The following is a 16791-nucleotide window of genomic DNA, read 5'->3' as shown; positions in this document are numbered from 1 at the left end:
GAAATGCAGATGTAAATAATCTAGGAAGGTTGGAGGCCCCCAGCTAGAAAAAGAAAAAAGACACCTAAAATCTACATACCCCACCCCACCCAAATAATAGGATTAACCCACAGATGCCAAAGGGACACAGGTCAAAATACATGACACAGGAAATACAAAGCCTCAAACAAGAACAGGAAACAACTCCAAACAAAAGCCCAAGAGGGTATAAAACCCACTCCCTACTATATGTGCTCACTCTTTTCTTCCAGAGCCATCTTTCTGTCTGGCTTCAATAAACTACAACCTTCTTTCTAAAGCAGTCGCCATGTTGTTTATTCCCAGCTTGGACTGAACCATGATGAAGAGTTCCTTCAACAACCAGCTCCCAGCAGCTCTCCGGAATTGTGGATCAACTCACATCTGTAAAACTGCTGGAGCAGGAAGTTGAAACATTTGGTTATGTTTGCAGAGCAAAAAAATTAACCACACCTTCCTCATTTTCTGAATACACACAGCACTTCCTAGTGACTGAGTTTGGGTAACTTGCTAACCATGATTGTTTTAACCCTGGTTGACTAAACTACACTAACATATGGAAACATAAACTAACCATTCACATTTTAGTTTAGCATGTTGTTCAAACTTAACTCTGTTCATACAACATAAGCCACCAAACAAGGTTAATTAGGTTTATGCAACATGCTAAAGAAATGGATCACAGTGTCATTTAGTATAGCAGTCCAGTTCACACAATACAGGAGGATTTCATGATTTTTCCAGATTTGGCTCATACACAGGTCCATTAGCGATGGTTTATGGTTTAGTGAATTGTGCCAAAACTGAGCTTACAGTGCACTGAACCATAAACTAGTCTATTGTATTTTAGTGTAGCAGGATTTAGATAAAAGTCCAGACAGAGTGGATCCACTGTTTATGGTTCTTATGAGCCAAAGTTAATATCAAACCACGGTGAACTTGAATAATTACACTGTGCAAACATAGCCAATTGATAACTTCACTCTTCTCCATCCGAATGTAAACAGGACTCTTACTTGAAGAGCCCACTGTCCCAACATGGTCTGCCATTCAGGGATCATCCTGATCATTTTGGATGGTGTTCACACACAACCCACCTTCTCAATCACAACCCCCTTTCTCAGCTACAGTATGATAATAGAAAGTTTCCAGGATTTCTGCTGAGTGTGGCCAGCAGGAACATGGACAAAAGGTATTGTAGAAAAGATTAACACTACTGACTGCAGCACCATATAAGGCAGAGGTCTCCAACCTTTTTGATTTGACAGCCTGGAAAGGGAGGCAGGCACCGCTACATGTGCACGTACAAATGGCCCGTGTGTGCATGCAAAAATGAACCCCGTGTATGTGCACAGAAATGGGCCACACGTGAGCACATCCACACATGCAAACAGCCACACGTGAGCACATGCGCACACACAAACAGCTGCACAGGGGCGAGTGCTGCAAATGGGGCGGCAAATAGCACTAGTGCCGCTGGGACACTCGGGCAGGGCAGTGCTAGTGCCGGTGGGACACTCGGGGGCAGGACAGCTCTATTGCCTGTAAGATGGTCGGGGTGGCGCTAGTGCCAGTGGGATACTCGGGGCAGCGCTAGTGCAAGTGTGGGTGGATGGGTGAGTGCATGCACGTGTGCACTGGCCACCCCTTCATGTGGCCAAGCAGTCGCGGCCCACAGTTTAGTAAATAGTAATAGTAAAGGTTCCCCCGCACACGTGTGCTAGTCGTTTCCGACTCTAGGGGCCGGTGCTCATCTCTGTTTCAAAGCTGAAGAGCCAGCGCTTATCCGAGGACGTCTCCGTGGTCATGTGGCCGGCATGACTGGATGCCAAAGGCGCACGGAACGCTGTTACCTTCCCACCGTAGTGGTCCCTATTTTTCTACTTGCATTTTCACGTGCTTTCGAACTGCTAGGTTGGCAGAAGCTGGGACGAGTAACAGGTGCTCACTCTGTTACGCGGCACTCGGGATTCGACCCGCCAAACTGCCGACCTTCTGATCGACAAGCTCAGCGTCCTAAATCTAACTCTATAGCTGGTTACTATATCTGATCATACCTGAACACATGAAGCTTAATACAGATAGGATGGAGGTGATGCTTTCTGGGAAATTCGGAGGCTTCAAATGCCATTGTTAGTATGGATTGCCCTATCTTGAGCATTGTGGCACTGTGAGTGCAGCATCTGTACCCACCTTTTTCCTGGCTATCCAATTAATGTATTTTTCTGGATTCACACAATGTATTACTTAGAATCTGGTTGCTGGTGTCATGCAAACAGGCAAGGGAAGGGCTTTCTGAAAGAGGTACTTTCCCTCGACTGTCATTTTGAAAGGCTAAAACTCCAGTATTTGCTTGATGCATCTTTTAGCATTGCGATGGTTCCATTATTTAAATGTTTCAGTATTTCTACATATACTTTCAGTCCTGGAAAAGTGGACAATACTGTAAATGTATTTAAGTTACCTCTCCCGTCCTGACATTTTTCCAAATTGTATCCATTCTACTCTTCTAATTATATTGGGATGAAGGCGAATTCAGTTCTCTTTCTAGTGGGTAAGGGTACAAAGTGACTGCCATGCATCTAAAATGTGGCTGTCTAGGTTGATGATGGCTCATGCTGATCTGTAAACATGTGTCGTTTCAGTTCAAATTCTTGCTGAAAATGTCTGAAAAGTTGGGATAAGACTATTTCAAGAACCATTGTCCTATATGACAGGCCCCATTTATTTTTAAAATTTCTGTTCTGAAATACAACTCTTGTTTCCAAGACAACTACTGCACCCAAGATGTGTGGTTTGCACTAGTAGTGTGCCACCTTGGAAATTTGACTGAAGGGAAATATATTCCATTAATATGCATTCAAACAAAGAGCTATAATGTCAGTGCATGTAGAGCTGAGAGGAAGGATAAACTGGTCACTTTAGATCTGTTGGACTTCAACTCCAACCACAGCCAATGAACAGGCTGGTATTGAGTGATGGGTAAGTTAGTAGTGCAACACATCTGGAGAACATCAGTTTGAGGAAGGTAAGAACGTAACTGGAGTCTCTCTTGGATGAAGAGACCATCCAGGTTGGAGAGGCTGGTCTGCTGGACAAGTGAGGACATAACAAAGCTTCCAAATCCTACTATTACAGTATAACATGCATCAAATTAATAAGCAGGAAATTAGAGAATGATAAAAAACCTATAGTGATTATGTATCACTTTCTTGTTCTTTGATTTTTTTTGCACAATCCAGAAAATTCTAGATTAAGATGTCCAATAATGAGTTTTACTAGAATCACCTTCATTCCCATTTTAGCCGATTGAACACCTGTTTGCAAATAGTGTATTATTTAATATTATCAGTTAAATGTTGCGATTTCACTGTGTGGAGTTTTTAAGCATATATTTAAAAAGTCAAAGCCTTGCGATTAGAAGCAAGTACTGTCAAGGTTCAACCAAACCTATGTAATATATTCACTACTCTTTGTGTGAACATATGTGCTGTAATTATGACCTTTGCAAAATTAGTATTTTCAGCTATATCATTTCTCTTTCCATCAGCCCCTACAAAATCCTACCCCTTTTGCTCAAGCTTTCTCAACAATCATCCAACACCAGCTCTCTGCTTTCTCATAGTCATGCTGTTTCTACTGCATTTTTTCTTTCACTATGCTTGAGTAGTTAACACTGATTTTAAGAAACCATTCTGCCCCTTTTGCTTCCCGCCCCTCAAATCTATCACTTTGTCTTTTGTTGCACTAATATGTCTTGTGGTAATAGGGTTGTGGGTTGGAAACCAAATGCATACATATTCTTAAGAGCAAATATATTCTTCCACTTGTCTTGTACAAAATAAAAAGGGTCATATTTTAATTTTTTAAAGCAGTCTAACCCTCCCCCAAATAACCAGTATGTGGTACAAAAAATAGTGCATGCCCACTTATGAAGAACTGTGTTGCAAAGTAGCTGCAGTTTACAAATACAGAAGCTTAGTCAAACTTTGAAGGACCACAAGTCATTTTTAAGTATAGATGTTATGAATGTCATTGGGTGTCACCAATTTTGTCAGTATTTCTGTGCTTCTTGAAATATCCTGGGAAAAACAAAATAAAAATAAAATTAGAGCAACTTTTGAAGGAATTTCACCATACAATCACTGGGGGAAATTTTACACCTACCTACAAAGTAAGCCATGTGCAAGTGAAGGATTTGTGAAATGCAGCACATAAAACTCCACAATTTGCTAATCAATTGTTCTTGTTTCATCCTTTTATAATTTACTGAATAATGGCAACAACAGAAAAACAAAATAACTGAACAGACATCTGAGGATTCTTAAATCTACTATAAACATCAATATTTTAATTGGGCATTCTTGTATATGTCTAGTCCAGTTTTTAAAACTTGCTAACTGGGGGATTTTTGGAGTTGAATGCCACACATCTTAGAGATTGAAAAAGACTGATCTACGCAGATGTAACAAACTGAACTGTATTTCTGTCAAATAAGGATAGGCACAAGTGCAGCCAGGGTATGCTTATTAGTAGTCCAACCTCTCCAAAAATCAGAGTTCTCCCACAAAATGTTTTTTAAAATTATTTCCAAAGTTGGCAAAAATAACATCCCTGGGCGCTTGTGTGAACATGTTAGCGCTCCCATGAATATAGGGAGAAGACAAGTAGGAAATAGAATTCTCTTTTTTTCATTGCTAGTTGAGGGTTAGCAACCTTATTCACTTGCTATGAGCATCTCAGAGAATATAAGCTTACATGTTGATTTAATAAAGTGAAATTTAATCTAACAGCATTCCGTTAACTATAATACACTTAATTATTCTCACAGCAGATAGCAGCCTCTTAACCGATCTTGGTCAACCTCAGAAGAACTAACCTTGTTGGGCCTGGAGCAAACTGTCCAATGAAAGGATGGGTCACTAACTATTTCTGCCTGGTAATCCATTATCCTTCCACAGCTGAAAAAACCCAAGGATGACTTAGTGCTCTGCAATGGGTTTTTCCCCACACAACCTGCCTCAGGATGCTGTGTGGAGGCAATGGAGGATGGTCTGAGATGCACTGAGAAAGCGGCCAAGAGCAACATTCTTCAGGCTGGAAATCTTATGGCTCCAACTGATTCTGCCATTTTCTCATGGGACCACACACTTTAGTCTGATCTCTGAACTTTTTATTCAGTCTCAATGCTCTAGCACGGTGGCCCCCAACCTTTCCAGCTCCACAGACTGGCATCGTGCAAGGGAGGGAGGAAAGGGATGGTTTCGCATATGCAATCTAATCCCAGGCCTGCACAAATGGAGCTTCACACACTTGCTCGCCGCTTGTGTGGACTGGTTCCCAACAGGCCACAGACCAGAAGTTGGGGACCTCTACTCTAGCAGAATTCTGGCTTCTGTAGCCTTACCCTTTCTTTTTTAAAAAAAAAAATAGGTAGGTCCACCATTGGATTGAAGAATGCAAATGTTTTGAAATTTAGCAGCATGTACCTGTTTAAATTCATGTAAATGAAAGTGTAATTGAAAGGACTTGGTGTTATTTATTAATCAATTTTATATAGCTGCCCATCTCACCAAAGGCAACTCTGACCAGAACACAATAATTCACCCATCTCCTTGCTCTTCAATGTAATAATTCAATCTTACCTCCACTAAACTTTTTAGAATTTTGGATGATAAGACAGGTTTGAAGGTTTCAATAGTTACTAAGTCCAGTTGGAGTATATCAGTGTAACATTGATAAAATATTGCAGGGATTTGCCACACTTGACAGTAACTGAGAACTAAATGGAAAAGAGAGCAAAATAATTAATACGTTCTATGGATAACAGCGAACTACCAATTTATTAAGACTGTAGCAGTATCTTCTGTTTTACTCTAGGAAGGAAACCCAACTCAATGATTACGTTGATGCACAAATTGTTACTTTTAACTTGCAACACTCATATCTGATTTGTATCGTATGTTTTGAGGACCAAAGAAAGGATCGTGTCCTGTTGTTCTAATATACAGGATCTCATCCATTATCACTTTTAAGCTAGAGATGAAGCTGGTTAGGTCACAAAATTTTAGTGAGCTAAATCACTAATTTTTGACCAAGGTACCTCAAAGGAGTTAATTTACAGAATAAACCCAAAATCTAGGATCCATAAATCCCATGGAATTGAAATTTGGCAAATTTTATAACATAAAATTACCATAAAGCATTTTATGACATAATACAAAATGTCAAAACATTTCCTGTGGTCAGCTCCTGATATATGTGCTACCGTGTTTCCCTGAAAACAAGACCCGGTCTTATATCTATCTATCTATCTGTCTGTCTGTCTGTCCGTCCGTCCATCTATCCATCCATAGATAGATAGATATACAGATATACAGATATACATAGATAGATAGATAGATAGATAGATGATAGATAGATAGATAGATAGATATAGATTAGATAGATAGATAGATAGATAGATAGATAGATAGATAGATAGATAGATAGATAGATAGATAGATGGATAGATAAAAGGTAAAGGTAAAGGTTCCCTCACACATGCGTGCTAGTCATTTCCAACTCTAGGGGTCGGTGCTCATCTCCGTTTCAAAGCCAAAGAGCCAGCGCTTGTCCAAGGACGTCTCCGTGGTCATGTGGCCGGCATGACTAGACGCCAAAGGCGCACGGAACGCTGTTACCTTCCCACCATAGTGGTCCCTATATTTCTACTTGCATGTTTACGTGCTTTCGAACTGCTAGGTTGGCAGAAGCTGGGACGAGTAACAGGCGCTCACTCTGTTACGCGGCACTCGGGATTCAACCCACCAAACTGCCGACCTTCTGATTGACAAGCTCAGCATCCTAACCCACTGTGCCCATATATATATATATATATATATATATATATATATATATATATATATATATATATATATATATATATATATATATATATATATATATATATATATATATATATATATATATATATATATATATATATATATATATATATATATATATATATATATATATATATATATTGCATCCAAAAGAGGCAATAGGTCTTATTTTCGGGGGATGACATTTTTCCCCGACACCTGTCTCGCCTTTGCCGGCACCAACAGTCCAGTCCAGCAGGAGCCCATGTGGCTGCCAGCCCACTTCTGTGGATGCTTGCAGCTACTTGCGGCAGGAAGCTGGGTGCCGCCGCCACCACGAGGCGAGGCAGGTAGGGGAGGCTGTGGAGCTGCCCCAAGCGCCCTATAGGTCCACAAAAGCACTTTACGCCCGAATGGAGAAATGATGGAGAATGGAAGCTTCGTCTGCTTGGGGCGCTTGGATATCTCCCTGAATCTTTAGGAACCTTTCAGGTACATTAGAAGCTCTGCCACTGTTGAAGGCACTGAGGAATCTGATAAGCATGTATCTTTGAAACAATGATCCAAGGGGGTCACAGGTAGTCTTTTAAGTAAAAGTAAATAAATAAATGAATACCTATCAGAATTAAAAGTCCAGTGATTCAGTAAGACTTGCTAGGTTAAGTTATAATACATTAATGTACAATTTGCATTTCTTCAAAAAAATGCTAGAAATTCTGTTAGCACAGGAAATACACAAGCAAAAATATGATAGGATTTGATGTTACCGTTAGCCATCAAATACCACTAAAATGTGTATGTGTGTGTATACACACACACACACACACACACACACACACACACACACATAGAGTCATGGCCGAAATTGTTGGCACCCCAGAATTTTTTCCAGAAAATCAAGTATTTCTTACAGAAAAGTATTGCAAGAACACATGTTTTGCTATACACAGGTTTATTCCCTTTGTGTGTATTGGAACACAACAAAAAAAGGGAGGAAAAAAAGCAAATTGGACATAACGTCAAACAAAACTCCAAAAATGGACCGGACAAAATTATTGGCACCCTTAACTTAATATTTGGTTGCACACCCTTTGGAAAAAATAACTGAAATCAGTCACTTCCTATAACCATCAATAAGCTTCTTACACCTCTCACCCGGAATTTTGGACCACTCTTCCTTTGCAAACTGCTCCAGGTCTCTCTTATTGAAAGGGCGCCTTTTCCCAACAGCAATTTTAAGATCTCTCCACAGGTGTTCTATGGGATTCAGATCTGGACTCATTGCTGGCCACTTCAGAACTCTCCAGCGCTTTCTTGCCATCCATTTCTGGGTGCTTTTTAACGTATGTTTGGGGTCATTGTCCTGCTGGAAGACCCAAGATCTCGGACGCAAACCCAGCTTTCTGACACTGGGCTCTACAGTGCGACCCAAAATCCTTTGGTAATCCTCAGATTTCATGATGCCTTGCACACATTCAAGGAACCCAGTGCCAGAGGCAGCAAAACAACCCCAAAACATCATTGAACCTCCACCATATTTCACTGTAGGTACTGTGTTCTTTTCTTTGTAGGCCTCATTTCGTTTTCAGTAAACAGTAGAATGTTGTGCTTTACCAAAAAGCTCTATCTTGGTCTCATCTGTCCACAAGACGTTTTCTCAGAAGGATTTTGGCTTACTCAAGTACATTTTGGCAAACTGTAATCTTGCTTTTTTATGTCTCTGTGTCAGCAGTGGGGTCCTCCTGGGTCTCCTGCCATAGCGTTTCATTTCATTTAAATGTCAACGGATAGTTCACGCTGACACTGATGCTCCCTGAGCCTGCAGGACAGCTTGCATTCCTTTGGAACTTGTTTGGGGCTGCTTATCCACCATCCGGACTATCCTGCGTTGCAACCTTTCATCAATATTTCTCTTCCGTCCACGACCAGGGAGATTAGCTACAGTGCCGTGGGTTGCAAACTTCTTGATAATGTTGCGCACTGTGGACAAAGGCAAATCTAGATCTCTGGAGATGGACTTGTAACCTTGAGATTGTTGATATTTATCCACAATTTTGGTTCTCAAGTCCTCAGACAGTTCTCTTCTCCTCTTTCTGTTGTCCATGCTTAGTGTGGCACACACAGACACACAATGCAAAGACTAAGTGAACTTCTCTCCTTTTTATCTGCTTTCAGGTGTGATTTTTATATTGCCCACACCTGTTACTTGCCCCAGGTGAGTTTAAAGGAGCATCACATGCTTGAACCAATCTTGTTTATCCACAATTTTGAAAGGGTGCCAATAATTTTGTCCAGCCCATTTTTGGAGTTTTGTTTGACCTTATGTCCAATTTGCTTTTTTCCCTCCCTTTTTTTGTTGTGTTCCAATACACACAAAGGGAATAAACCTGTGTATAGCAAAACATGTGTTCCTGCAATACTTTTCTGTGAGAAATACTTGATTTTCTGGAAAAAATTCTGGGGTGCCAACAATTTCGGCCATGACTGTGTATGTTTGTGTGTGTGTGTGTGTGTGTGTGTGTGTGTATAAAATATATAATGTTCGTAAATATTTTGTGAAATACCTGCTGCCGGGAGATCCCGTACAATATTTGGCTGTTCTAGAAGAGAGCAATAAACTTTGTCTTTAAACTCTCTTGTTTTCAATGCTTTCAGGAAAGGTGAAGGGAGAGTTAGAGTGGATTCAATAGTTTTATAATCTGTTACAGGACATGCTGAAAGAACCAGTACTTGCAAATCAATCTTCTTTAGGCATCCAAAAACCTAAAAGGAAGATAAAATAGCAATAGCAATAGCACCTAGACTTATATACTGCTTCATAGAGCTTTACAGAGTCAGCATATTGCCCCCTACGATCTGGGTCCTCATTTTACTGAATGGAAGGCTGAGTCAACCTTGAGCAGGTCAGGATCGAACTACTGACAGTGGGCAGACTTAGCTTGCAATGCTGCACTTTAACCCCTGTGCCACCATGGCTCACTAACATTGCTGAACCCAAGAGATGAGCTAGATCACACCCATTCTTGGCAGCCCAAGATACTGGGGGCTGCTAATGATTCTGCCCCTGCCCCTAATGATTTCAATCTGATTTTTAATGTGATGAAGCGGGGTTGTGTGTGTTTGATTCTAATGTAAAAAAGGGGCTATGCAGCACACACACAACTGCACAGGCAATACCTTTCTGCAACTCTAATTTAAACCAAACATGACTATTCCCAGGATCCCTGAATAGCTGTGGAGCCTTGCAATGCCAGGAAGAGAGGCAGCTGCAGACATACGCTTTCTGAAAATACAGTACATGTGCACTCCAAGGGATCTTTTTGTTTCCAAATCTGAATCACTATACAACCCCAAAATAATCCCTCTTTCTTTTAGGTAAGGTTAAATGAAGCCACTCCTAGATAAATGCAGCCTTAGATTCACGACCTGCTTTATCCAAAACATAATCAAGCATGCCTACAGAAAGGGAAGGGACCTGGTGCTTTGACCCTGGCCTTGACTGTCCTATTTCTCCCTTTTTACCTTTTCAAGCCACTGAAACTGTTGGTCTTCAGCCACGTGACAATTGCACTGGCACAGTAAAATCTGAAAAGGAATGAGAAATACATTAATTTTAGCGAAAGAGACACAAATGCCTAATGCAACCAATTGACCCTCACCCCACCCCCCTGGATCACTACAAGCTGCAATCTTCTGGGTATTTCCTTGGAAGTAAAATCTCATGCAATATAGGAGAACCTACTTCTAAGTGAATATATATGTGCTTGCACTGAACATTATACAGGGAGTCCTTAACTTATGACCACAGGTGAGCCCAACATTTCCACAGCTAAGCAAGACAGTTGTGAATTTTGTCCCATTTTATGATCTTTCTTGCCAGTTATTAAGTGAATCACTGCAGTTGTTAGGTTACTAACACAGCTGTTTGACTTTGCTTGTCAAAAAGTTGCAAAAGGTGATCACATGACGCCGGGACACTGCAACCATCGTAAATACGTGCCAGTTGCCAAGCATCCAAATTTTGATCACGTTGACAACAGAGAGGCTGTAACAGTCGGCAAGGGTAAAAAAAAATGGTCAGAAGTCTTTTTTTTCAGTGCCACTGTAACTTCTAACATTCATTAAATGAATGGCTGTAAGTTGAGGACTACCTGTACTGAATTTGGACAAATATTCCAACTGGCACATCCTTAATCGTTACTGCATGATTCTTCTTCACTGGCACATGAGATAATTGGAAGAGACTATATAACTCAAGTACCAAACAGCACCTGAGGTTAGCGTGGAGAGCAACTATTTATGTTCACCTAAAGAATTCTCAGTTAGAAATTCCTGCTTAAGTGGGCAGTACCTAAAAAGACTCAACTCTCAAGTTGCCATTAATATAAATGTGTAGGAGTGCATTAATGTTTAGTTAGTGGTGTTCTAATTTTAAACAACCCTGCTTTGTTTTTTAAAAATGAAAAGGCAGAAGTATCCATGAATAACTACACTAATTGTACATAAACATTTGTGTGACGCAGAAGATAAAAGCGAAGAATGACTATTAGCTTGAAGTCTCAGCAGGTGAAAAGCCTGTTTCAGTTTGAAAGCTCAGTAGGGTCAAATCTGGTTAGTATTTGAAGGGGTGACTATAATGGAAACCCAGGGCTGAAGGCCAGTCTGTGAAATGCCGGCATCGACTTCCCTCCGCCCTGTGCGTTCCCACAGAGAGGGCCTCCTCAGGGTGCCACCGGTCAGAGAATGTCGACTGGTGGCCCCCAGGGGGAGATCCTTCTCTGTGGGCGCCCCGGAGCTATGGAACCAGCTACCGGTTGAGCTCCGGACGGCGCCCGACCTTCGCTCCTTTCGCCGCGAGCTAAAAACATACTTTTTTGAACAAGCTGGCCTGGCCTGATGAGGGGATTGGGGGGGGTTTGCTATTGTTATTTTATTAGGTTTTAAAGATGTATTTTAGTATGTGGGCATTTATTTAATCTTGTTTTAACTTTTGTAATTTGTATTTTTATTCTTGCCCTGTTCACCGCCCTGAGTCCTTCGGGAGAAGGGCGGTATAGAAATAGTATTAAATAAATAAATAAATAAATAAATAAATAAATAAATAAATAATAATAACAACAACAACAACAACAACAACCCCCTTCCAGATTGTTGTCAAAAAAATCTGCACAGTCGTGTTGACAAATCACCAGGAATTGAATTTGACTTGCTTTAACTTTTTAAAAATAATTTTGGAAGTTTTGATTGAACATCTCTGCCTCCAAATGATAAGATACTACAGTACTTACTGTGGGATCTGAAACTGACCGATAAAAACAACAGTATGAATCTTTTGGAAGAAGATTGGTTACTTTTGATGTTCTGCACCACTCATTCCATAACTGGGCAGAGCCAACCAGCTCCCAGCTTCCAGAATTCAAAATAAATGAAGACAAGAATGCTGTGGACCAAATGAGATTTATTAGATAAATCACTAGACTGTTCTGAATCTATATTAGCAATCATAATTAGCAAGACTAAGCATTGCATTTCAATTTATACAGAGACCATGATCAACAAATTATTTCGGTTGATAGAAATGAACCAAGAAGACTTCCACAAGCTACTTCAGTGCTGAAAGAAAGAATGGCCATCTTCTGCTTCTCACCTACTGCATTGCCTCCAACACCCAAGATAAACTTTGAACAAGGAAACTTTTCTTCTGCCGATATGTCTGAGGTATTCCAGGTGATACAAACATCTCTAAGTATCAGAAAAAGAACATGATTAAAAAGACCTGAACAAAATGCTACAGAAAAAAACTTGAGTTACATCAGAGAAAAGCAATTTGTTGTGTGGAATCTTTGGTGCTCTCTAAGCTTAGTTGTTTCCTTACAGACATTTCTATAGTTGAAGATGTTATCTAATCTGGTAATGAAACATCTGCAGTAAACAACCAAACTGCTACTTTCTAGTAGTAGCAATTGGTACATCACACAATCACAATGAATACAAAGAAAACCTCTAAGCTTCCATAACAGTAAAGGTAAAGGTTCCCCCACACATGCATGCTAGTCGTTTCCGACTCTAGGGGCCAGTGCTCATCTCCGTTTCAAAGCCTAAGAGCCAGCGCTTGTCCGAGGATGTCTCTGTGGTCATGTGGCCAGCATAACTAGACGCCAAAGGCGCACGGAACACTGTTACCTTCCCACCGTAGTGGTCCTTATTTTTCTACTTGCATTTTTACGTGCTTTCGAACTGCTAGGTTGGCAGAAGCTGGGATGAGTCACAGGCACTCACTCTGCTACACCGCATTCGGGATTCAACCCGCCAAACTGCCGACCATCTGATCGACAAGCTCAGCGTCCTAACCCACTGAGCCACCACGTCCCTTCCATAACAGTACCACTGACTAAAAATGCTTTCACTCTCCACTCATTGATACAATGAGCAGCTTTTAGGCTGCTTTCCCAAGAAATTATTCCTGCACCATTTCCCCAAGGAAATCAAAAGTACTAACCACTGAAAACAACACGGCTGCATTCACATGAGACAATGAATGCAGACTAGGTAACTACAGCTAAGTTTAATGTGTTGCATGAATCCAGAATGTATAGTTAATAGTTCAGTATGTTGTAAAAGTGAAGAAAGCTGGATTAAAAATAAACTACAATAAAGAAATAAGTATTTAATGAAAACACAGCCTACATGCAGTTCTATGAAGCCCCAGTTTTTTGGGTTTGTTAGGGTTTCGGTTGTGGGGTTTTTGTTTGTGTCTTTTCTGCTACACAATGTGGTTATTATAGTAGTAACTAAGTTTGAAAAACAGCTACAGAAGACCTGACAGGAAAGGAAACAGAAACAAGAGCAAGGAAAAATCTCTTACATGCTGTTTCTCTGCTGCAAATCACTCCACCTAATAAAGCAGCTTTTATTTCTATCAGAGAGGGCACATTTCTAGAGGAGATTTTTTGTGTGCTTAATTTGTAGTATTGAAATAAGAGGATCTTTTTAAAAACAACACAAAGCAATGCTGACATTTCTCTCACACACGTCTAATGATCACAAGTGCCCTTCTAGAGTTAATGGGGATGCACAGAAGAATCAAGCTCAGGTTCAGTCCCATCTTAATTAAATCAGGCCAGACACTAAGGACATCCAGGAAAGATGGGTTTTTCTTTGCCCCAAAGAGGACTAACGTAAGTAAGGTAAAGGTAAAGGTTCCCCCGCACATGCGTGCTAGTCGTTTCCAACTCTAGGGGCCGGTGCTCATCTCCGTTTCAAAGCCTAAGAGCCAGCGCTTGTCCAAGGACGTCCCCATGGTCATGTGGCCAGCATGACTAGACACCAAAGGCACACGGAACGCTGTTACCTTCCCACTGTAGTGGTCCCTATTTTCTACTTGCATTTTTAGGTGCTTTCGAACTGCTAGGTTGGCAGAAGCTGGGACAAGTAACAGGCGCTCACTCTGCTACGCGGCACTCGGGATTAGATCCGCCAAACTGCTGACCTTCTGATCGACAAGCTCAGCGTCCTAACCCACTGAGCCACTGCGTCCCTTAATGTAAGTATAGTGCCAAAAGTCTATTTCACTGCTCACTACATCATATATTCATGTGTTATATTATGAAGTTTATAACTCATATTTATTGTACTAATCAAATATACTAGAAACTTAATTTGTTTTGAGAGGTACTTCAGCCAAGTTTGCACTACAAATTATTATTGCTATATTCACATCCTATGCTAAGGTTGGTGAATAGTAATGCTGGCTGGTTGTTGTTGTTTTTTTTTTGAAGCTTAGCATATTGCACAAGCTCCGTTTGTCCAACTCCTGAATTATCACATTGTGCAATCTCCACCCAGCAAGTTAACAGACTGAAGCAGTGCTTCTTAAACCTTTTACTCTCAGGTCCCCTTCCCATTTTTAAAAATTATGGGGGACCCCAAAAGAACTCTCGTTTGTATGGGTTATATTGGATGTGCACCGTATTAAAAAATTAAAACCAACGCATTCGCTGATGCTACAGCTTCCCATGATCATTTGACGGAATTTTAGCGTTGTATTATTTGAATATTTCATTTACCGACGTAGGGCGGCAAATTAGTTTGGTCTCGCGGACCCCTGAAAGGGTCTTGGGGGACCCCACTTTAAGAAACACTGGTACAAAATCAGCTAACAATGATTCCAGATCCACGTGCGCTGTGCACCCCTTTCAGCTACAGTGGGCGTTTTGGGGGAGCAGCACCCCTTCCCTCCGCGCCAACTTTTAAAGAAAAAATGCCACATTCTGTACGTGCTGAGAAGGGAAGGGTTCCCCCCCCTCCCCAAATCTTTTCTCGCTAGCGGATCTCTCCTGCTCGCGACCTTTTCTTCTCCAGCGCCAGCCGAATCTCACGATCCTCCTGACTCTCTTCGCGCTCTTCTGCAAGCTCTTCTTCGTCATCCAAGCCGGCGCGGGACAGGGGTGTGACCACCTCCCCAAAAAACGTAGCCATCTCCGGTACAAGCGAGCCGACCCACCGCTGGAGTAGCCGCTGGAGAGTTGCCGAAAAGCGCGTCTCCTTCCGGGTTAAGCCAAGCGGCTGGATCTGCGAGGATCGTCGCCTGGAGCTCAGCGAGCATGCTCGCCTTCCGTTCGGGTGATCGCTTTTAGTTTGTGGCAGCTCCGGCTCTTGCAGCGCCCTCCGGTGGCACAGAGCCGGATTGTCCACGTTTATATCACGTTTCTTTTTATTTATTTTTAATTCCATTTATATCCCGCCCTTCTCCGAAGACTCAGGGCGGCTTACAAGCTTAGCAGTAGCCTTCATTCTATGTATATGCCTGCTTATTAGGGCTTTCATACACCCCCCAAGCGGCATTATTACAAAGTCAGCTTAATTGCCCCCAACAATCTGGGTCCTCATTTTACCTACCTCGGAAGGATGGAAGGCTGAGTCAACCTTGAGCCTGGTGGGATGCGAACCTGCACTAATTGCAGGCAGCTGGTGTTACTTAAGGAGGCATTAGCCCACTGCTCCACCAAGGCTCTTTTTTGTTTCTTGGTCTTTAAATGCCTCGCAATTCTGGGTAGTTGAGTGGGTGCGAGTGTAAAGCTGGGGAAGGGAATGATCTCTCGACGGCTTACACAGGGTAGGCACTGATTGGATCTGGGAGGGCTTTGGAATAAACTGGGGTGGTGTTTGGAAAGGCCGTTTTCATAACCTTCAGGGGCAGATAAAAGCTTATCCTCAGATCTGACTAGGAAATAACAACAACAACAACTGGGCATTGTGTAAAAAATACGACTTGCCTGTGTCCGAAAAGTCGTGGGAACATAGGGTGGAAAAAGTTGTTGAGAATGAGAGGGTGAAGAGCTTGTGGGACTTCCGAATACAGACCCATCGCCATTTGTCACACAACATGCCAGATATTGCAGTTGTAGAGAAGTGAAGCATACGGCTGATTGATATCGCTGTATCAGGAGATGCCAGAGTAGAAGACAAAGAAATGGAAAAATTACGAAATATCGCGACCTGGCCATCGAAACTGCGCGATTATGGATGAAATGTGTAACAGTGATACCCATTGTCATCGGGCCACTGGGAACTATGTCCAAAAACTTTGCAAGACATGTCAAGAAACTGCAGCTTCCTGCAATAACTCCAGCAATGCTACAAAAAACTGCGCTACTCGGAACATCTTACATTTTAAGGAGGTATCTGGTTGATACCTAGGATGCTGGCAGCAACCCATGTCAACCATCAGGGCCAATTTGAATGTTCAGTTGACTGAGTTTCATGTTTAATGAATAATAATAATAATAATAACAACAACAAAACAGTAACAACAATATTAATATAATGACAATGAATCATGCCCTTCATCCACATAGTGACATTCACAGAGACTACCTACCAAGACAAATAGATGGGTGTGGAATGT

At 41.5% G+C, this 16791-nt stretch overlaps 1 protein-coding gene across 1 annotated transcript; it reads right to left on the bottom strand.

Moving 5' to 3' along the window:
* Nucleotides 1-3009: 3009 nt before the first annotated feature.
* On the bottom strand, nucleotides 3010-15436 carry PSMG1 (proteasome assembly chaperone 1). Its single transcript, XM_081312536.1, has 7 exons — nucleotides 15232-15436; nucleotides 12532-12626; nucleotides 12173-12324; nucleotides 10407-10469; nucleotides 9449-9647; nucleotides 5664-5800; nucleotides 3010-4100 (listed from the first exon to the last, which is right to left on the bottom strand). The coding sequence occupies exons 1-7, from the start codon at nucleotides 15360-15362 to the stop codon at nucleotides 4029-4031; spliced, it is 849 nt and encodes a 282-aa protein (XP_081168662.1). The 5' UTR covers nucleotides 15363-15436; the 3' UTR covers nucleotides 3010-4028.
* Nucleotides 15437-16791: the final 1355 nt, after the last annotated feature.

The sequence above is a fragment of the Vipera berus genome (assembly GCF_964194415.1).
Source record: "Vipera berus genome assembly, chromosome: 1".
NCBI classification, from domain to species: Eukaryota; Metazoa; Chordata; class Lepidosauria; order Squamata; family Viperidae; genus Vipera; species Vipera berus.
This window is presented reverse-complemented; position numbering and strand designations above follow the sequence as displayed.